Genomic DNA, 24255 nt, shown 5'->3' on the forward strand with positions numbered 1-24255 from the left:
AGCTACACGAGAGATATCTGTTTAGAGTCATCTCTAATTTTGAATTGATAGACTAGAAGGAAAGAAACCAACAATGCGCACAGAAAATCTTTTGGTGTTATCTTAACTGAAAGAATAGTGGGAGTTGATGGCTGTCCTTACAGCCCAATCACGGATCTAATGTTCGGAATGCGTTTTTGCGGCAAAAAGACGTGAATTTAATTCACAGATCAAGCTTACTAACAACTGGACTACGTCAGACCTTGTATCGTATCGGAGTAAATTGTACATGTACCAAAACGTTCAAATACACAGGTGTATTCTTTTGAGTTTAAGTCTTTCACGAATAATACATTAGTTCTTTACTACAGTGTTTCTGTCATGATTAAAATTGTATTTTATGCTATACCACACATCCACACACTATCATAGTAATGTTACTTCAGCAACCATTGAAATATAAGATACATCACTGATTAAGAGAAGATTAATACTGTATACCTGTATCTGATCAATGATTTGATTTGTTTTGAATTTCGCGCAAAGCTACACGAGGTCTATCTGCGCTAGCCGTCCCTAATTTAGCAGTGTAAGGCTAGAGGGAAGGCAACTAGTCATCACCACCCACCGCCAACTCTTGAGCTATTCTTTTACTAACGAATAGTGGGATTGACCGTCACATAATAACGCCCCCACGGATGAAAGAGCGAGCATGTTTGGTGGGACGGGAATTCGAACCTGCGACCCTTCAGATTGCGAATTGAGTTCCCTAACTACCTGATCATGCCGGGCCTCTCAATGATATGAAAAAATGGAAAAAATAAATATTATTTGTTTTGTTGATACAATCTTTTTTATATTAAGATTAAAAAGAATAGCATGAAAGATATTTACCTTAAAAGTCCATTATAAGATATTCTCCAGTTTCGAAGTGGATTAATACATTTTATTCGAATCCCAGCTCCTACAAAAGCGTCTTTCTCTCTGTATAAAACGTTAGTTTCTGGGTGAATCGGAAGTTGGTACAAAGAATTTGTTTCCGCATGTTTCAAATGAAGCTGGACTTCTGCTTCATCACTTCCTCTTCTGACGATACGTAGAACTATCGAGTCGCCAGCGCTGTTAATTCCACAGAAAAATATTTCGTCGCTATACTGAAACAAATAAATTACATTACTTTATTAACGGTAAAATCAAGCATTCTAATATTAATATCGTGCTTCTCAGTTTGCTTATGTCGTACTTCATTGAGTTCCAAGTGTTATTATTTCTATTCAAACTTCAGTAAAACATTTCGAAATTTGCAAAATTAGTTTTAGATCTGTACAACTTTTATCCAAATCACTTAGCATCAGAATAAGATATCCCTAACAGAAGTTGCTACTCTGGAAGTACAATGGACATTTATTAACACACGTTTATAAATGAAATAATGAATAAACGTTTAGTTAATTTTCTGTACTAGTGGTATTTTAATAGTAAAAAAAAATCTTAAAATTTATACCATACATTATATAGTTTTCACTAGGGTAGTTCAAAAAGAATACATCTCCGAAGTCTCGATTCGATATCTCGATGTATTTTTATTGTGTACCTGGAAAAGCTACTCGTTTCACATCAACCAGAACATTCCATGCGTTTAGAAATAATGAACTGTGTGTGGCCTGAAGGTTATCCTTACCGGAGTACAAACGAAAAGTTCAAACGTATAAGTCACAATGTATCAAATTCTGCTGTCTGGCTTCCTTTCCTCTACTTGAAAGTTAAAAACCGGGCACGGTTATACCTTAACTTCAGGGTCTCTGCCCTAACCATTTATTTTATGTACAACAAATACCTTGAAACAGTTGTTTATACATTTTGGTAAACAGCTTTGAACCTCATTCTGTACGATGTCTTAAGAGTATATTTTCTATATCTCCAAAGTCCGGATTCGATATCCCGATCTATATATGTTATATCCCTGAAGAAACTACTCGTTTCAGAACGTTTCTTGAGTTTAGAAACAATTAATCGGGTGTTGCCTGGATATTAACCCTACCGAACTGCATACGAAAAGGTCCAAGGTCCATGCCGCAATGTCACTAAACACGTTTCACACTTTCAGTTGCGGCGTTTATAAGAAAGAGAATTCAAAGCCAGACAAAGAGTCAGAGAAATAATCCCAAGTTTATCTCCATTCTTCTTTTGCATGATGTTCGCAATTCAATAATTGAATCAGATCATCATTAGTGAGTCAACTGTTTATTGAAGAATATAGGTTTTTTGCCCGAATGTTTGCGAAAAGTTACATAAGTGTTTTCTGTGCTATTCAATTCTAACTTTGAGTTGATAAGCTAGAGGGGAAAACACCTACCGCTAACTCTAGGGATACTCTAATCGATGAGTGGGATTTGACATTCACTCTTACAATGTACCAAAGTGTACAACGCGATTTTCCTGCACGAACCGTAGACCCTCAGATTAATTGCCCCCTTAGCATATTTACAGAAATAATTGGGGCAATGGAGTCACGAGTGGGGTTTTGAGCTCCATAGCGATACTCGAATATGTTATGCTACATATTATTTATGGTGCACTATAGCCACCTTATATATCAATAGATTACCAGAAGCTAGTTGCGCTAATATGTACCTGAGTCGTGGGGATAATTATTTTTTATTGTTTCTTGGAATTGTTTTGGTCGAAAATAAAGTTCTAGCTCATTTACAACTATTCATGAGAATTATTTTGTTAGTTTAGATACACACTATAGAACAATATATCAAGACCATAGCTATATTTCTATATACCAGTATTTCCACCAAAGTTATAATTCTAAATACTTTTTACTATTATTTATTTCTTTGACCACTGTATTTAAGATAAACAGTTATACAGTTTACTGTTAAATTCCCTTGAGTATTTCATGTGTAATAGTTTTTGTTTATTTGTTTAGAATTTTCGCACAAGAATAAAGAGTATACAGTCAGCCAACAGCACCAACTGCCAGCTCTTGTACTACAACTATATGACCAAAACAGCAGGATTTGACCTTTACCACTGAAGGACCCCATATGCCCAAAATTAAGCGTTTTGTGGCAACTGGACATGCTATATGACCATCAGATTTACATTTCGGGAAGACAAGTTCATATTTCTGGCGAAAATTAAAATTAAATCCAACAGAATCATACAGAGTTTATACAGTTCGTTCATTATTTAGCGCTCAAACCCTAGATTTACCAAAATATGTTTTTAAGATTTTGATGCATACGTTAGTTTGTTTTTATGGCAAAGCTACTAAGGTTAGCAGACGCCCTCCCTAATTTTGAAATAGCGACCACGTGGGAGGCAACCAACTGGCAGAACTCATCGCTAATTATTGGGCTACTTTTCCCCAACGAACAGAAGGATTGACCGAATATTATAACGTATCACGCGCTGAAAGAACGAGTTTGTTTGGAGACGGGTTTCGAATCAGGCGACTACCAAATTCTGAGTTAAACACCCTAACCACCAGGCCATGCCAGTAAAGAAAAAAATCATAGGTTATTAATAATCTTCTCTTCGCATAGATGCAAAATTGGTTAATTGTTTTTATGTCACAGAAATAAATTGACCAAAAAATGACTTCAGGAGAAAGTAATACTTGTTCTTGTTATTTATACTCTCTCGTGAACTATTATGTCTATGATGAATCCATTCAACTCTACTCCTCTTAAGCATCAAGATAATGAATATTTAAAAAGAAACACTATTCAACACAGCTCACAAAACTATGTTATAAAAGAATTTTAAAACACTAGAAGGTTTATATTAACTTTTGTTAAGCACACAAAATGTGTGAAATATATATATATTTTTTTTGCACTGCATGGTTGTACTATTAGTTTGAAATTAAATATGCTAATCATTTCAGCTTACATGAACTTCCTTCAGGTATCTGGGGTTTTCTAAGTTTCTTTCCTCTTCAGATGCTATGATTCCAAACTTTACCGGCCCCTGACGGTAATCGGTTGTAATATCTACAAGTCGCCGTTTCAAAATGTTTCGTTTTATCAATAAATAGAGAAAAACCAAAAACTGTTTTACTCGAAGAAGGATACCTGAAAGCAAACACAAAAAGATAAAATATATTTCTTTGTTTTATTGATCAACCAGTTAAGGTAATTGTGACTTCAGACTAAAACTGTGACATTTAGATTACCTGATCACTAATTTTGATATAAACTTGTAGTTGGATAAGACTCGAGCTGTTGTGTGACAGTAGCTATCTTTATTCACTAAAACTTTTGTTTGTTTCTTTCGTATGTTCGCACAAAGCCACATTAGGACTATCAAGTTCTTAATTTTGGACTAATGAACTAGAGAGCTAGTACACAGCATCCACCGCCAACTCTAGGGTTACCCTAATCGAATTATTAAACTTTTACCCAGAAATTATCCTTGCTTTCCCTATATCCAGATACAACGAACAAATCAATAACTTGCATCAAACATATATAAACAAAATCATATTAATGTTATTGATTATTCCATTCTCGTATATTATTCAGCAAACTTTTCCAACGTCTTCCATTTTCCCAAGGTGACCTTCAACGCAACCGTTTGTTATTCTTACTACAAAAATGTTAAGTAATACTGATAGTACTCTAATGTGTATCAAAAAAACGCTTTGATCTTCAAACAAGGATTAAAATCAGTAAAGATCTAATAAGACGTAACAACCCACGATTATGATATTTATACAATCTTAGTATTTTATGTAGTACCCAAGTAAAAGAAAAACAGGGACAGAAGTTAAACAAGTGGGAGTAAACAATGGATATGACATGGACTTCTGATAAAAGTTTTACTTGTAAATAGCGATGTTTCATCAGCTTCTCAAATTTTTGATTAATCACTCATAGAAATCATTTCTTACAAATTCTTAAGCCTTTTTACTCTGAACTCAACCTTCATTTCCAGATACGCATTATGTACAACTACCTTGCATCTGCAATTAAATATTTATTTTCTAATATAAACAAACCCATATTAATATTACTGATTATTCCATTCCAGTATATTATTCAGATAAAGGTAAATTCTTAGGAGACTAAAATATATTTTCTGACTTACTTTTAGCTTCCTGTTTGTTTACAATGCGTCCATGTTTTCTGAACCATTCGTCATTTATTTTGTACAACAGTACTAATGGAAAGCCTAAAACGTTAATAAACAGTCTCAGTAATGAACGCATTGTATTTTCTTGCTCCTTTCAATGCGTCTCCGCTGGAGTTAATGGATATTTGTTTTCAGCTTAGTAAGTAAACTCACAACGAAACAAGTGCCAAAGACGAATCACATGACATTTGACCATGGACTTACGACTCTCTCGTTTTCATATGATTTTATCATTTCACTGTGATATCAATAACTATTTTTATTTATCAGGGTGTTGAAATACCCGAATCTTTCAACCAAGTGTTCAAAATATTCATATTTTAAAGACAATTTGCCCTAAAGAAATATAAGTTTGCCATAGTTTCAACATGCCAACTTACATTTTTCAAATAGTTTTTGATCATATTTTGTTATAATTTAGAGGAGTATACTTGGATATTTGCATATGTCAATATATTGCATAGTTTTAAATATTCCTAATTAGACAAGAGAGGTGGGAACTGAGAATGGGAGGATGGTGGTTGTATTCATATGTACCCACCAAACTCAGAAACACGAGTCAAAAAAATACTAATAACAATAAGAGTTTAATGAGAACAACGGCCGCACCAGTACAGCACTCTTTCCTTGGCATGTGGGGATGTGGATGCCCCCCTTCCTCCAGTTAAAATCGTTTTCTTTTTGCGCTGTAACTATACTATCAATACACTTGTTTTACAATTGGTATTACTGCTGTGCCCACATCAAATCGTGAACATTGAATGATATCAATTATGGGATTAACCTTTCGCAGTTTTCTAGAATGTACATAACTATTATTTTTGTATTCCTCGAATTATGTTTAACGTATTTGTGTATTCATCAGCTCTTTAGTGGTGATTTTATCTTCTACAAACAGGTGATGCCTAAATAATTTAATTAGTATATACAAAGCAATATACAACATCAGAAAATTCCATGTTACCAATTTTGGGGAAAGGAATAAATTAAATTTGAATAATTTTTCATTCATTGTGCGCCCCTCCAGAGAGTGGAAACAATACGGAGATGCCAAGTTAGCGATTATAAGCATGACTGATTTGCGTAAGGTTCTGAGTTAGAGAGACTACTTAATAGTAGAGGGTATCTTTATATCATATTGGTAAGTGTACGTCTTCCTCAAGAATGACCCCCCAGTGGTACAGTGGTACGTCTGCGGACTTACAACGCTAGAAACCGGGTCTCAGTATCCGTGGTGGGCAGAGCACAGATAGTCCATTGTGTAGCTTTGTGCTTAATTACAAAAATAAACTAATCTGTTTTAAGTTTCTAGAATACAATTAGATTATGCCTGTGGATAAGTTGTATAATGTGTTTTCTTAAATTAAATTTTTATGTTTTATGATTGTTTATTCCTAAATTGTAAGAGCAGTGCCACATTCTTTATATTGGTTTTTATCTCGTGACTTGCTGAGTTGCATGATAAAAATCTCCTTAATATAACGTAGTCAACCCTGTAGTTACCTTAACTAAACCATAAATCGTTTTATGGAACATACAATCTAACATATTAATTACCCCGCTTCAGTGGTTCAACGTCAAGTTTCAAACATTGTAACGTTAAACCTTGGAGCTCTATACCAGTTATGAGTTCAGCACAGAAGGCTTATTGTGCAGTTTTACCCTTAAAGACAAAGATATATGAAAAGCGATACACTGTTTCTTCTCTATCATACTAGTATTATAAAAAAGTATAAACTCGTATGTACTTTTTGAAGAAAACCAAACTCATTCTTAAGTATTAATGATAAATAAAACTTCACTTTTAAATTTAACATCTTTATTCTAAGGAATAGCTGCTCCTCGTTTTATCATTATTAATTTTGTCATAATCACAATCACATTTGTTAAAAATCTTTATGTAAAGAACGCAGGTGCTGTAAATTGTGCACGAGATATATATATTACAAAAATAGATTTCTTGAAGCCTATTGACAAAGACATCTAAATCCAAGTATCGGTTTATCAACTTATGCACACTTCACTCACGAATAATGTACAATACTATATTTCATAGAGTAGAAAACAATACAACACAATGTACTATTGTCTCATTTCAAGTACACTTGTTTAAAGAATTAAACAATCTAATTTGTACGTTCTAATTATATAATATTGAAGATATAGTGTTGGCTAGAAGACTTCGTACAGCATTGAAGTTTAAGAAAGATTAAGATAGATAATGCAAACAAATTAGAAATTCTTTTTGTTTATCTTTTCACGCAACGCTCCACAAAAGCTATCAGCCACAGCCATTCGTAATTTTCAACTGATAGAGGGAAGGCAGCTAGTCAACAGCGCCCAACGCCATCTCTTGCCTGACCGAACACGGATTTGATTATACAAATCAGCAAGTCACGCGACAAACATAGCCTATATATAGTTGAAGTGGAATGACATGTATTAGAACTGCATTTTAACAATACTAGGTGTTGCGTTAGGTAGTGTGATGCCAAAAATTGGATGGCTTTTGGGAAGTATATGTAACAACACATTTCGATGGAAAATATTCAAACACTCATATATATATAGCTACTAAAATTAATCAAAAATATATCCTTTTTTTTCAGAAAACTTGAATAATGCTACACAGATTAAGAAACCAGAACGTCTATCGTATTCTTGGTGTCATTAATAACGCTGTAAACTGAGGCTCTGAACAATAAATATAATGAAACAAGTGTATGTTAGTGGCTAGTCGTTTTTGTAGAATGACCAACACGCACTTCAAACTATAAAAAAAATGGTTGAGTGTTGAATATTGGTGAAGTGTGCTACGGTCTAAAACATAAAACAGCGTTTTACAAATTGAATCCCGAAATTAAGCATATCTAACGTTTTAATTTAATCAAGATTAAACTTTTGATAAATCCTACAATAAAATTATTAATTGAAACAAAGCCAAAGTAAAGCACCCTAAAACATTAAATTCTGTGTGATAAATTCATTGATCTCTTAATGAAAACAAACAAATATAAAATAACAAGTCCTCTGTGTTACAAACTAGTTAAATTGATTGCTTATTATCAGTTCAATAATAATCTATGGCCTTAGAGGAAATTGCAAGAGCATAATTTAAATTAATGTGTTCCAGTCCTTGCTCTACTGTAGTTATGACTTACTGTCATACGAATCGTAAAGAATTTGCTTTATATTAATATATATATATAGAACTAATGTGGTTTTTCACTGGTGAAATATTTTCGGTGCCAATTACTGTAGCCATTTTTTTTTATAGTTACGAGATTTTTTCTTAAAACCAGATGATTTTGAACAATAAACTGGTAGAAACTGTTATATATATATATATATAAAGTCCTTGGCAAAATCCACGTTCTTTACTGATATTTACATAACATACATGAAAAACCTCATCATTTATATACCATGAATAAACAAAATGTTTTTGGATATTCTTGAAATCTGAGAATTTTCAGTACATTGTGGATAGCTACTGAGAGCATTATCAGGATAATGGTACAAAAATGATCCTGAAAATAACACAATACAACGGAAGATGAGTTTTAAAACGCACTATTATTTTTGTTTATGAGCCCTTGTTTTACACAGTGCATTACGCTCTGTTTTGATGTTAACATATATTATAACAATGTACGATTGTGGAATATTGTTCAAAATGTCTTGTAACATTCCCGTCAATTAAGCCAGCTTGTCTGGCTGCCTTTTAACCTTCTCAGTTGTTACACAAACCCATACAATCTCAACAACGTTCCACTTGCCTCTTCACCGTTAAGATATCCTTATAACAGCATTTACTACATGATTACGAATCGCAGCTCGATGAGTAATGATCCTCCTGAATCCGCCTGAACTTGTCAGCAGTCAAGAAGTCATTAATTTTGTTTCGATCATCGACACCATTACCTGAGATTCAGTCCTAAATTGTGCTCATCTCTCACCATATTTCACTGTAGATGTACATTAACTATGATTCTATTCTCCTTTTCGCCGTCAAACAGTCATAAATTGTTGGTGAATAATTAAACTTGGATTGATTTGTAAAAAGAACATCTCCAGATTTGATCATTCTATTGTTTTTGGTCCGAGGTCCGTTTTGACATCTTTCTTTCGTTAAATCTTCACAACAGCGGTTTTAGAGTAGCTAACAATGCTTCCCTTGAGACAACTTCGTGCTAATATGCATACTGTTCTGAAAATAACATTAACACCTATATTTACAGCAAGGTGGCTGGCAAGATTTGTATTCGATCGTCGTCTATTTAGAAAACATCCTTCGTCAATTATTGTTTAACAACTTTTAAAGCTTCATTCTTGTCTACTCAAAATTAAAAATCCATTTATTTATATTTTACCCTTTGAATACGCCTGTATCTTTTTCGTTAACTCCTCCGAATTAGAATGTCTTGCGGAAATTGATGTAAAATTGCCTACAACACTTCAAGTTAACGTTTTATTGGAGATAAATTTAATATAAAAAGCATACGTTATCTATTACAGAGTCGGATTGAGTATCAGATTGAATGAAATTATGTGGTAATAATAGTTTTGTCGCCCACAATGCGTTGGAAAAACATTCATTCCTTTCGAAAGTGATTAAACAACCAGCCAAGGCAACTGGCTAAAATACGTAACAAGCTGTGTTACATTTATAACCTTCCCAAGCTGTAGCCTATGCAATATTCATAACCTTCTCAAACAGTAGACTGTACTATATTCATACCCTTCCAAAATTGTAGGCTGTGCGATATTCATACCCTTCCGAAACTATAGGATGTGCAATATTCATACCCTTCCAAAACTGTAGACTGTGCAATATTCATACCCTTCCAAAACTGTAGGCTGTGCAATATTCATACCCTTCCAAAACTGTAGGCTGTGCAATATTCATACCCTTCCAAAACTGTAGGCTGTGCGATATTCATACCCTTCCAAAACTGTAGGCTGTGCGATATTCATACCCTTCCAAAACTGTAGGCTGTGCGATATTTATACCCTTCCAAAACTGTAGGCTGTGCGATATTCATACCCTTCCGAAACTATAGGCTGTGCAATATTCATACCCTTCCAAAACTGTAGGCTGTGCAATATTCATACCCTTCCAAAACTGTAGGCTGTGCAAGATTCATACCCTTCCAAAACTGTAGGCTGTGCAATATTCATACCCTTCCAAAACTGTGGGCTGTGCAATATTCATACCCTTCCAAAATTGTAGGCTGTATAACATTCATAAAATTATGTTCAACCTATTATTTAATTTTGTTATTTTAGTCGCATATGCGGTTTTAACTATATTCATACCCTTCCAAAACAGTAGGCTGTGTAACATTCCTACCCCTTCCATAAATTAATTGAAACATGCCTTGATTAAGTAATTTTACCACATTTATTTTCATTATCTCATTTGGATTTGAAAAACCTGTAGAGAAGTGTGCAAATGTATTTTGTTATATTTTGTATCTATGGTAAAAGTAATAAGGCTATCTGTAGCTGTCCCTAATTTTGAACTATTGACCAGATAGAAGACAACCAGTCAACCATACTCTACGATCCATCATCCACACTAAGGGGTTGTCTGTCACTCTTATAACTCACCCACAGCTTAGAGTGCAGAGAATACTTAGTGGTATCACAAGGGTTCGAACTAGGTTCGCCAGCTCCGAAATCCATGGCTATACTATAGAGCCAACCCACACCACAAATTATTTAATGACGTTAGAAAAACACATAGGTTGAAGAAGTCTTAATATAAAACGAGCAAAACCCTATAACCCAAGCGATTTCGCTTTCAAAAGGTGGACTTTTCTTCTTCATGGGCAAACTGTTAAAGTAATTTAAAGTATTGAAATGTTTCATGGAGTTGTGTAGCAATTTTGTTTAGATTCATCTTGTTTCGAGTACTAACACATACAAAACGTTCAACGAAAAAAATCTGACTTAAAAACACTATTAGCAAAGATTAACAAAAAACAAGAAACTTTTTAATTTCTAAAATTTTTAATAATTTCTAAAATCATACTTGCATAGTAAAATATTGAATAAAAATATGGTAAAAATATAAATAAATTGATGTATATTTTCTAAGTTAGTGATGCATTTGTTTTAATCTTTTTTTCCTAATTTAAATCAACTTAGTATTTCATTTCTCAGATAAAACTTGTTTAGACTTTGTACTAAGTTAAACTCCCCAACGAAATTTCATGATCTAACAACGTTACAAAAGCGTCATTGCACATCCGTTATGTGGGACGTAACTAGTTGACACTAATTTTCAACATCTTTGTTCTCTTGGATCTTTTTCAGTTCACCCCGTGTGGCATCCAGAATTACCACGTCACCTGTATTAAACAGAAAACATAAACTGGCATTAAAGAAGAACACAATTAGTTCATAAACATATTTAGAGATACAAAGCTGAAACTTTCAGTCGGGTATATCTTCATGTTATTTATCAGGTTTTAAAATCATAGTACAAATGTTTTACGCAATGATAGCTACTTAGTAGTATAATGAAATAGCAGTTACCATTATTCCTGTGGTACAGTGGCTATTTTTATTTTTACAATATCTCACATGGTATATTCCGTTATTGTTTCTAGACCATTTCACCATTTTTGTCCTTACAGTATTACACGTAATATAATCGCCGTTATTGCTTCTAAAACATCTACGTGGTACAGTCATAATTTTTGTTTATATGACATCACACTTTTTATTGTTTACGCTTAACATGGCGCACTCACCAATATCACACGTAGTACAGACACCATTATTGCTTTAACGCATCGCACATGATACACTCACCATTCTTGTTTATACGACATCACAGTTTTAGCCACTTTTTAATGTTTACATTAATTGTGGGAAGATGGTTACTCTTCAATATTTCAAATCAAAGTAAAGCTATCTAACAGTTTATAAAATTCGAGCTAAAACGTAAAAAAGATTGTGAAGTGCTATAGAACTATTAACCTTCAAACAAAATAAATCACTGGTAAATTGTTGACTGACCCTGTAACTATTATAATAGTGTGATTTGTGTGTGCGTCAACACACCAGTATCCGCGGTTTCAAAACTACTGAAGTTAATGACATAGAAAGTATTTGTTTGTTTGGTTTGAATTTCGCGCAAAGCTACACGAGGGCTATCTGGGCTAGCCGTCCCTAATTTAGCAGTGTAAGACTAGAGGGAAGGCAGCTAGTCATCACCACCCACCGCCAACTCTTGGGCTACTCTTTTACCAACGAATAGTGGGATTGACCGTCACATTATAACGCCTCCACGGCTGAAAGGGCTAGCATGATTGGTGGGACGGGGATTTGAACCCGCGACCCGCAGATTGCGAGTCGAGGGCCATAACTATCTGGCCATGACGGGCCAGATTGAAGTGTTGGAGAAAATAAACTATTTTTTACTTCTTCCTTAGACAATTCTAAACTGATGACAATCATCAACAAATGAGTTTCAAAATTGTGATTTTGATGTAGATTGTGTATACAGTGTGGGCATGTAATGGATATATAGGTGTGTAATTTAACATATTGAAGTATAAGGTATATATAATTTATGTAATAAGGTTTGCTTGGAAGAAATAATATTAGAAAATGCAAAACATCTGTTTGTTACTTTTTAATAAACATATTTATAGTGTTATTGGTTCATGAGTAATTGAAAGTTTCTGTTTTATCACCGATTCCTATGAATATTCACTAAAATTAGTGTATTAGTGACATAGATACGTAGTTACGTCTAAGCTGTTTCAACTACGTTTATGCGTTAATTATTTTATGTTTTTTGTTTTTTTCCTTACCCGTCTTGAACGTAGTCGTTGCGCCTTGAACTGCCACTAGAGAAGGCAAATCATACTCTCTTGCGACCACAGCACCTGAAAAATTAAATTAATATATATATCTTTTTAATGTAAAAATATAAATTCATACTTTTTTTTAAACTCTGAACTTATAGTTAAAATCGGATAGATCGTTCAGGCTTCCATTATTTTATTCTGTTGAATTTAATACAACAATTTATTCATATACCGGTTTAATCTTGGAAGATTTTGAGAGTGATTAAACATGGCTTAACTACATAGACTTGATAATCAAACCTCATACATTGCTCCTTAACGTTAGGAACTATGTAATGCAAGTGACTAATTAGGATCTGATGTAACCTCTTTCAAAAGCAAAGTGCATCAGGTGTTTCAAAATCATAATTTTTCGAAAGATTGAAATGTAGTCAATATCATGTAACAGTGAAGTCTTGTTTGTAATTAATGCCTACGTCAATTTAGAATCTGATTATTTAGTTTAAATATATCTTTCTTCTTTGTATGCTTGTATATTAAGTTCAATATTGACACTTCTAAGTAAATTTAAATCTTTTAATAGGATTATTTTGTATAACGAAGAAATAATAGCAACTGAAAATAAAATGAATAATAAGAAATAAATATATCCTCTTCATTTTATAATTTTATTCGTATTTAAAGGATATGATTATTCTTCATTAATGCTATTTTCTGTTCTTCAACTGGAATGTTTTTGCGGAGATTCTTGCAAGTACAGATATAAGTATTTTAATAGTTTCTAAATGCGACTCATCGTGAGAAATTAGACCCCTAGTTCTGTGACAATACCACTCAGAAGTGGAAAGTATGGAGACCATCCTATGACTGTAGAGTGGGCAATGAGAATATCTCTTTGCTGTAAATGAAATATTTGTTATAAAACAAGTCTGAACCAAGAAGTTACAAGATATTGTACAATTGGCTAACATGGTAAAATGACAGTTAAATTAGAGTAAGTTATGTTTTATTTATATTGTTATAAATTTTAAGAACAAAATGAATTACACTTCAATCAACTTAATGTGACAACTAGTAATTTACACTGACACGAATAATGTTTAATGAAACAATGGAATATTACTAAAGCTTGTTCTTGTGAAACTGGTGATCAAGTAGAACATTTTTCTTCATTTTATTTTAATCTCTTTTACATGAAAGTTTGCCGTTTAAGGAGTTTAAGAATGTAATCAGAAACCTTTGTCGAAATCATTAGAATTTAGCAGTTAATACATTTATATTTCAAATGGAAAGGTCCAGTAAAGTTTTAGTTCGGCAAATGAAAATAAACTATTATAGAGTAACACAAAATTGGAAAATATTATGTATTCTGTTTATGTGCTATATTATATCTAATGTTTGCGTATATTCATTCTTCAAATGAAAAGGAAAACTAAAATTTTACTTTCGTAAATTAAAATAAATGATTATAGTGTGACACAAAATGGGAAACTATTATGTATTCTGTTTATGTGCTATATTATATCTAATGTTTTCATATATTTATTCTTCAAATGAAAAGGAAAAGTAAAATTTTACTTTCGTAAATTAAAATAAATTATTATAGTGTGACACAAAATGGGAAACTATTATGTATTCTGTTTATGTGCTATAATATATCTAATGTTTGCGTATATTTATTCTTCAAATGAAAAGGAAAAGTAAAATTTTACTTTCGTAAATTAAGATAAATTATTATAGTGTGACACAAAATGGGAAACTATTATGTATTCTGTTTATGTGCAATATTATATCTAATGTTTGCGTATATTTATTCTTCAAATGAAAAGGAAAAGGAAAATTTTACTTTCGTAAATTAAAATAAATTATTATAGTGTGACACAAAATGGGAAACTATTATGTATTCTGTTTATGTGCTATAATATATCTAATGTTTGCGTTCAATGATGAGCTTTGATATTAGTCACCGAGTGAAAAAATTATTGTAATTAAGCGTGAAGAGCAAAGTTTGCTGTTGATTAAATAAAGTAAAATAAAGATTGATTTATAGCCAAATAAAATATAGTCATGACTTATTATGAGCATTGTACATCTAATTCTATTATATAATTTGTGCAAGTTCTAAAACAATCTTTAATACACAGTTCATAACATTCGTATCACTATTAGTAACAATTTTCGTTCCTTTATTCGCAATCCCAACTTCCTCATGTATACAGATGAAGACAAACAAACATACCGATAACTTGAACATCTCATTTCCAGTGTGCAGTTATTATAAAGCAACAGAAGTGTTTCTACCAAACTACTATAAAATAAAATAGAAAAATATCTATACACTATATAACAACATTCTTTAACAAATATTAATTAATGTTTTACAACTTAAATATGAGGGAGGATCTTACATACAAACACACAGCGAAACTAGATCAATTAAGTCTTCCCCTGTTTTATGCTGTTAAAATTATTTTATTCAGTGATATATTCACAGCTAGACCTAATAGCTAGCGTCCCAGAACACGGATCAGAAAACCTATGGTTTGAACCGAGATATGTTGACGAATACTTTCAGTTGTGGGTACATTCAACTGTGACAATCAATCTCGGTACTTTAATAAAAGTAGCCCATCACATGTAGTCAGCAGTTTCAAATTAGGGCTGTTAATTCCTGTACCTTGAGGTCTCTCACCTGACCGTCTAGCTCACATGTCGAAATAATGTGCCGTTCAAGTTAAACAGACACAATAAATAACAGACTCACCTGTAAACTAGAGGCTTCATTGAGATTTTTAGCAACGTGAGTCACTCCCTTCACAACGCCCTGACATACTGTGACACCTGTGGTAAACATGAAAATATGCATCAATCTTGTTTTTCACCTTCTCTACCTAAGAAATATGCAGATTGAAACTTGACGATTAATCAAACTCTAAAAACTTAAAAAAATTTAATTGAAATTAAAATTTTATTTTTAAGAAGTTGGTTCTATAGTTTGAATGATTTCATATTTGAATAATTTCTAGAAAGAGAATAATACGAAGACATTCGTGATAGAAAAAATTCTGGTCATAAACCTTAAATAATTTCTAGATAACTTAAATAACTTAACACACACATATATAGTTGATTTCGTAAAGATGATTAATACTAACACGCGAATTTTATATTACTATCTAAAAATTTTAAAATTCATATAATAAGCGGTTTAAATTACTACAATTATTCAACATTACTATAAATAAATTAGCAACTACTGTGAATGTAAATGTATTTTTTTATCTCTAGTAGGTAAAATAATAAACCAGACCTTGTAATTCTTGAAGAGAGGAGTAAGTGTCCTCAATTTCTTCAGTTGAGATCTGTGAAAATGAAGATTTCTTAAGAGCGTTATAATTAATTGTATTTGTAAAAAAATTTTTTTTTAATTTTGCTGTTTCTTCGCCCCATTACGTTCTTTAAAAAGTACATTTCTTATGCGTATATTAATATGTTAGTCATAATATTATGCTCTTTTTAAAAAGAAATCATTTAGTTTATCTTTTCAAAGACTTATTTTTGTTTATTTTTCATAAAGATCTTAGTGTTATACTCGACTTCTGAAGTAGAACACAACCTATATTAAACTGTTAACAGCTTTATCTAATGAAAACCAAACCTACGAATCAGATTTTTAAAAATATTTAATGTAAGTGTTACATTTAGACTATCTTAAGAATATACATGAAAAATCTTTAGCAGTTTAGACTTTATTGAAAGTCATCTAAGAACTTCATTGAAAATGAAAATTTATTCAACACGATATTCAATAAACATGGTGCTGAATACCGTTCTGATATTCAAATTTTACATCTTTATCAAAATAATGTGTGTTTTATATCATTTTCATTTTATATTGGACTTTTGAAAAAGAGCAGATATTTCATTTGTAAGAAATAACTGCGATATAGATTTTCAAAGTTATTCAATATATTTATACATAAATTCATACATTCAAAACGTTTCAAATGCTTACTGGTCTCGGTTCACCAATCATAATTTCCGGAAACACCACAGCACTCAATTTCTTATGCATTCTACGTCTTCGAACGGCTCTAATAAAATAAAATAAAATAAAAAATAAAGCTCTTTAAAATTCAGGGTTAGCTGTAGATACATATAATTTTACACCATTAATTGCAATACTTATATAAAGCTTCGTAACTCCAAATGTTGAGCATTGTGTTTAAAACCATGTGGGAAAGAAAACTTAGACTTCAGTACATTGCCTTGAAAACACTTACACTGAGATCAAATGTGCAGATCGTGTCATCAGAAGCTCTCGAATCTCTTCGTTAGTGAAGAAGTGGAGTAATTCAGAATCTGGAAGTCTTCCTTCTTTCACCATCAATTTCTCCAACAAACGATAACTTTTTCTAAAATTGTCTACGTATTTCACTAGGAGAGACTGTACATAATACTTCAAATAAATACAAGACGTTTATATAATGTACTAGAAGAGACTGTACATAATACTTCAAATAAATACAAGACGTTTATATACTGTACTAGGAGAGACTGTACATAATACTTCAAATAAATACAAGACGTTTATATACTGTACTAGGAGAGACTACATAATACTTCAAATAAATACAATACGTTTATATAATGTACTAGGAGAGAATGTACATAATGCTTCAAATAAATACAAGACGTTTATATACTGTACTAGGAGAGACTGTACATAATACTTCAAATAAATACAAGACGTTTATATACTGTACTAGGAGAGACTACATAATACTTCAAATAAATACAAGACGTTTATGTACAGCACGTTATGAAATTAATTATACATAATTGGTCAGATAAAACATTAAGTGGAAACATTTCACATGTTTTATTAGACACATTTATAAAATAATTATGCAGAAAGACAAATGTATAAATAGTTTACAACATTTATTTACAGGTTCACCTAAATATTTCTTGTGAATTTATGTTGAATACGGGAAGGGTCAATATCTGTCCAATAAACCTGTCCACTATTGTATTAATAGGCATAAATTATCCATTCGTGACCATTAAAAAGTTGTAGCCGTGTTAAATATACAAATTAAAGAATCATACATGTGGGAAACTTTTACGTAGTTTTAAAAAATAAAACTTGATTTAGTACACCAGTATAAAGCAAGTCAAACTTTTTTTTTTGTAGTACACACACTGCAAGTATTTTGTCATGTCTGATATGTGCACTTTGTGGCTCTCATACCAACAAAATACATTTTTATATCGTATTTTTTGAGGTACAATCAAGCTGACTCACCTTACTCATCTCTCTGAGGCAAACTCCCCGTCGTGCCTGTGACACAAGGAAATGTAGAATAAACCTGGAACAAAATTTATGTCCCTAATTATATTAAAATTCTTCAAAATTACTACAACAGTTTTCGAAAGTTCGTTGTATCAGTATGAAAATTGTAATTGTTTAATATGGTTCTCAAATTCGGTACAATCAAGCATTACTAAAAGTGGAAGATACATGTAAAGCAAAGTTTCAGCACAAAAAAACGACATATTAATTGAATCAACAACTTGAAATACCACATCTAAAACATTATTCTATTTTTAATTTTTTTAATCAGAATATAGTGAAAAAACTTGATAATATGTTTGTTTATGTATTTATTTCTTTACTATTTCATTCACAAAATATAATTGGCAATATTTAACAGCATAAGCATTCTGTTGAATTATTTTACCACACACATACATATATTATATATATATACTTTAATAATTTCTCGGTTTTAAATTTTAAATATTCTTTATACATTTATCTTAATATTAAAATATTATCAAGTGTCATATCGTATATGTTGAGAAAATAACTTTAATCTAAAATGGAACTTATTCAAGCTAATTTTAACTTTTTAATCCACTAACACTTTGAACGAGTTTTACTATTGCAAATGTGTTTGAAAAACATTGGAAATGATCCATCCTAAAGGAACGTTCTATAAAATCCTAAGTAAGACATTGACTTCCATCTTTTATGCTGAAGGGAAATTAAAAAGAATATTTATTTTCTACAGAACCTAATTTTCTATACAATGACTGTCCTTAAGAGTTGGTTGAAGATGTGAATGATGCCACTGATAAGCTATGTATACGTTATTGAGAAATTTATAATATCACAACATAGGTAAACAAGAGATTAAATATGAATAAATATATGAACGTGCGTGTATGTACATGTACAATACGTACCGAATTATGTGTAATGTATTATTTTATTAATTTAAATAAGACTTCTACATATTAAAAAAAAAGGCTACCATTATCTTTCTACCTGGAAAACGTCGTTGGTTTGTACTTGATTTGTTCAATAGCTTCTGTTATTGGTAATTCTTCTTTGGCAATGGCCATCAAATGAACAGTCTTTACCATGGCCTTTCAGAGGAAAATACAAACGAATTATACAACAACCTCGAGTAAAAGGTTCAAACTTACCTTTGATTCATTCAATGCATCAATTGTATAACTAGCATATCGAGACAAGTTTCTATCTGTGTTAAGGAACATACCCCCTCTCTTCCCAAGTTTAACGACTAATGTAATTTGCTTCAACCTCAAGATATTGAAATTATCAATAGAGAAAAAATATATGCCACCGCAAAATAAAGGAAGCCTTATTAATTGAACAGCTTGAACCTAAGATTAATGAATATTCTGTTATACAGTTGTATCTTTTCTAACCATTGTTTTAAACTTCTAAGGTTGAATTGTAGTATATATATGTTTTAGCTTTTGTATTTTTAAGGTAAATTGATAACATAGTTCCATCAGACTATATTAATCTATGGAAAATACCTAGCATATATCAGAATTAGGGTTCGAACACATATGTCACAGTGTAAGATATTTCAAAGTATTTTGTACATTTTCATAGCGATAGTAAGAATATTAACATTCTAACAGTAGGTAACTCACAATATCGAGTAAATTCTAAAACAATGTTTTGAACCACTATTTTGGAACAACATCAAATTGATTTGCATACAGTTTTCGTGTGTATCATTCTGTCTAACGATTGGTTGTTGCGAGAAACAAATATACTGTTTATTTTATAACAGAAGATCCAAATCCCTTGACAGGATATGGCGTCAGAGAAAGGGTTCAGCTTAAACTGATCTTCAAGGGTGTTTGAAGTTTGGCAGCCTTTGGATGAAAGAGTCTTCCACAGTTTACTTTTGACATAATTTCCAGTTTTATATATTCCTTTGTCTGATTTTCAATTACTTTTATGACCAAGATACCTCATGTATCGAAAAATAGTGATAATTGTTTGAACAATTGCAACATCTTTTTCATGTTCTGCAGACTTGTTAAGCTCAACCAATCAAATATCAATGTATCCATCCGCTAGTTTTGTATTATCTAAATCAGGAGATCACTTTTTGTAGTTGTATACCTGAAGTGCCAAGTTAACGTGGTGAAATGCTGTAATCTTAGGTATTCTACTCTATATATCCGACAAGAAACAAGTTTTAAGTATTGCATATTATTCAATTTGAATATAAACAATGATATAAAAGTAAATGAAAGTAAAACTTGATCAATCCCAATCAAAGTACTGGACATTAGGGCAAACTGGAATATTTGTTTGTTTTTAAGCACAAAGCTACACACTTGACTAGCTGAGTTCTTCCAAAGACAGTGCTTGAGTTGAGGCAGAACGAACTGGAACGCCGTTCCCGTTGTTAACTGTTTTATAAAATCATTCCTGTTGTTAAACTAGTCAAGCAGATTTGTGCAGCATGGGACTGCAAACTAGATATCAAACCTGATCGTTCCACTTGTTAATTTTTACAACTCAAGCATTACCCACAGAGGATATCGACATCAGACATCAGAGTAGGCTCTAATCAAACCCTATCCCATAAACCTATAAGTTCTCCTCAAGTGAAATCTAGCAAATAGAATGGAAGACTATATTTTACTTTCCGGTCTTGTATAACGAAACTCTGTAACAGTAACAGACATCAGAGTAGGATCTAATCAAACCCTATCCCATAAACCTATAAGTTCTCCTCAAGTGAAATCTAGCAAATAGAATGGAAAACTATATTTTACTTTCCGTATTAGTTTGTTTGTTTTGTTTTTTGAATTTCGCGCAAAGCTACACGAGGGCTATCTGAGCTAGCCGTCCCTAATTTAGCAGTGTAAGACTAGAGGGAAGGCAGCTAGTCATCACCACCCACCGCCAACTCTTGGGCTACTCTTTTACCAACAAATAGTGGGATTGACGGTCACATTATAACGCCCCCAAGGCTGAAAGGGCGAGCATGTTTGGTGGGACAGAGATTCGAACCCGCGACCCACAGATTGCGAGTCGAGTTCCCTAACCACCTGGCCATGCCGGGCCAAATTGTAAGCAATGAAACCTCTACAACTGTCTTGTGTTTTGTATCTCATTGTAATAGATAGTATGCTAAGGATTTTTAAAATACTACCATTTATATGGCTTGTTTCAAAACATTAGTTCCTAAAGAATTAGTTATTAAAATGAGATGTTAAAAATATTATCTGTAACTATCAGCTTTACCTGCAACGTCGTCACTAAACTCTGAGGATCCTCGTTCCATGGCTTTGTCATGGTGTCGAACTATATGGATATAAAGTGCATATATGCATAAGTATAATTATTGTTAACTCCTGATCAAAGAAAGCTATCTACATAGATCAGAATTATAGAATTAACTTAGTAATGAACAAAAGTAACTGAATATACTGTTCTTAGATTCTTATTTATATTGATTGGAATCCTTTTTTTGTTTTGTTTATTGCTAAACACAAAACAATACCACGCGTTATCTGTGGTGTGAGTATCGAAGTCCGATTTTTGGCGTTATAAGCCCTCATACTTACTTCTGAAACAGTTGTGGGTGGGGGAAAATTAGATTGAACTGTTTCTTCAATGGGATACCACGCTTGTAAGCACTATTTTCGAATGTAATCCCGACAATATGTTACAAGGTTCGGCCAGCTTAAGATATTTGGACTATTCATAAATCCATATAATATTCCTAAATCGATATATATGCTAAGCCAGCAATTCAAAATAACAGTTATGATAAAAAATTATAATATATATATATAAATGTAACTCTTATCTATAGAAGGAGATCGCATCTCGTGCATTACTACTGAAACTTACCAGCTCCAAATTATCATGGTTTAATTAGAAGTTTCCTGACAAACATTGGTGAGTGGTTTATTCTGAATTAACCACATTTTACACTAAATATATGTATAGAACTCAACAATCGAAGTTCCGGTATTTATAAAAGGGTTCACCAAAATCTATCGAGTAAGGATGAAAATTCACATTCTATTTATGTAAAATGAGAAATGGGTAATTAGGTATTTTATTAGCTTTTTTAATTTTGATTTTGTGTATACTTTTTACTCACACATTCGAATATATCTAAAATAAATCATAAAAATTACCTCTTTCAAGCAACGATGCCCATGAGATGAGAGAAATTCTCGAAATTTGTTACCCACAATTCCATCGTCCTTTGTCAGCCATTTCAGTGCCGTCTATTAGATCAAAGTTTTATTCGTCTTAAAGAATTTCATATATTGACTAATATTTTCTCCATTATAAAGGTTTTGTATATACTTTATACGGGTACAACATAAAAAGTAAACAAACAAGAGTGTTAAAAAAGTATAAATTTTAAAATGAAGTAGGTATCCTGCTACAAAAAGTAACGAAACAAGAATTAAAGACACAATCACAAATTCATAAGATTTAATCCTTAAGTATGGAGTAACTTTTATAAATTTGTGATTATAGTTTTATTTCTTGTAAAAGTTATAGCTATCAGGGATATGGCTATACTAAAAGTTTGTAGATGTTGTGTCCATTATATAAAAATATGAAAACTGAACAAATAAATAGGGGAAAAAATTAATATTAATGGAAAATAGGGATAACTGATTATACGCTTTGCAAAGGCAGCTCAAAGACAGAGACCATTTCACAAATATTTTACACCATCTGTGTGAAACTTTCATCACATAGATAAGTGTTTTAATATATTTCAGACTTCTTCATAATTTTTCGTTTCTTAAAGACAATAAACAATTCATTACATTTTTTACAGAATGTGCATAAAAGGTAGAAAGACAACATGGACGATAGCTCCATTTCGTTGTCATAAATAGCACCAAAAATCGGAGATTCGTAGAGAACTGACATTCTTAGCAAAAAACTACTTACAGAAATCCCATTATAATAAATATTATTTTTATCCCTTTATTAACACTAAAGATAAATACGAATGAATGTAAAAAAGAACATAAAATTCATGGATTTATAATTGGATTTGAATACCTTTCGTTAAAATTTGAGGAAAAAGGGAATACCCTCTCTTACCTGATTCTTTAAAAACCACAAAATAATTTGTTTACTTCTAAATACAAGCCACAACTAGCAGTATGTAACACTACTGACGATTATGAACAACTACACATAACATTCCTCATCTTTAAATATTTTTATTTCGATTTGAAATATCAGTCATTGCCAAATTCAGAGAATAAAGAAAAGGTTCACCGACCTCGCAATCCATAGCTTCGAAAGTTTTGTCAAAACCAGATTTACAGATCTCAGTTGCAAGTTTCTAAAATGTTAGATGAACAAGAGAAAACACAATATTATTCAATCTCCCAGTAAAATGATTATTATAACTGAAAATGGGAGAAAATTATCCAGACTTGTCAGAAAAATGAACTACAGTTGTAAACTAGAATGTAGAAACAGTAATAGTTTAGTGATTGCTGCTAGTATACCATTTGTATTCGATGTTGCAAAAATGATTTCACTGATAAAACAAGAATTGATAATTTATATTTCATGTGGCTAAAACACTAAATATATATTACTATAACTTTAACGGAATGATATAATTAATTTAAGAGCACAGGACGCATTTTATTTCACATATACACAGCCTGGTCACAAGTAAATAGACACCACCTATTCAGAAAAAAATGAAATGTTTCAGTCATATTCACATGCACTGATGCATTTATAATTTAATTAATATCTAGTAGATCTTCCTTTCGCTTCGTGGAGTTCGTTGATCCTTTGGGGTATCGTGAGAATCATCTCGCCAATTTTAGATTGTGGGATTTTCGTCCACTTTTGCTTCAAAACTTGGAGTAGATCGCTCATCGAAGTTGGTTTTTTTTGTGTTTCTTGACTTGCCAGTCGAGTATGGCCCAGAGGTTTTTGATGGGATTCATA

General features: G+C 32.0%; 1 protein-coding gene across 1 annotated transcript in view; it reads right to left on the reverse strand.

Moving 5' to 3' along the window:
• The window catches only part of LOC106457796 (putative phosphoenolpyruvate synthase), a 65763-nt gene extending 42100 nt beyond the window's left edge, over window positions 1-23663 (reverse strand). Inside the window, exons 1-6 of the mRNA XM_022383836.1 lie at window positions 23567-23663; window positions 22449-22541; window positions 21544-21603; window positions 19288-19388; window positions 18262-18325; window positions 17237-17400 (exon numbers count right to left, since the gene is read on the reverse strand). Coding sequence (XP_022239544.1) covers window positions 17237-17400; window positions 18262-18325; window positions 19288-19388; window positions 21544-21603; window positions 22449-22541; window positions 23567-23578 — 494 coding nt within the window. The 5' untranslated portion in view covers window positions 23579-23663. The remainder of the gene's footprint in view (window positions 1-17236; window positions 17401-18261; window positions 18326-19287; window positions 19389-21543; window positions 21604-22448; window positions 22542-23566) is intronic.
• Between the last annotated feature and the right edge of the window lie 592 nt (window positions 23664-24255).

The sequence above is a fragment of the Limulus polyphemus genome, unplaced genomic scaffold (assembly GCF_000517525.1).
Source record: "Limulus polyphemus unplaced genomic scaffold, Limulus_polyphemus-2.1.2 Scaffold374, whole genome shotgun sequence".
NCBI classification, from domain to species: Eukaryota; Metazoa; Arthropoda; class Merostomata; order Xiphosura; family Limulidae; genus Limulus; species Limulus polyphemus.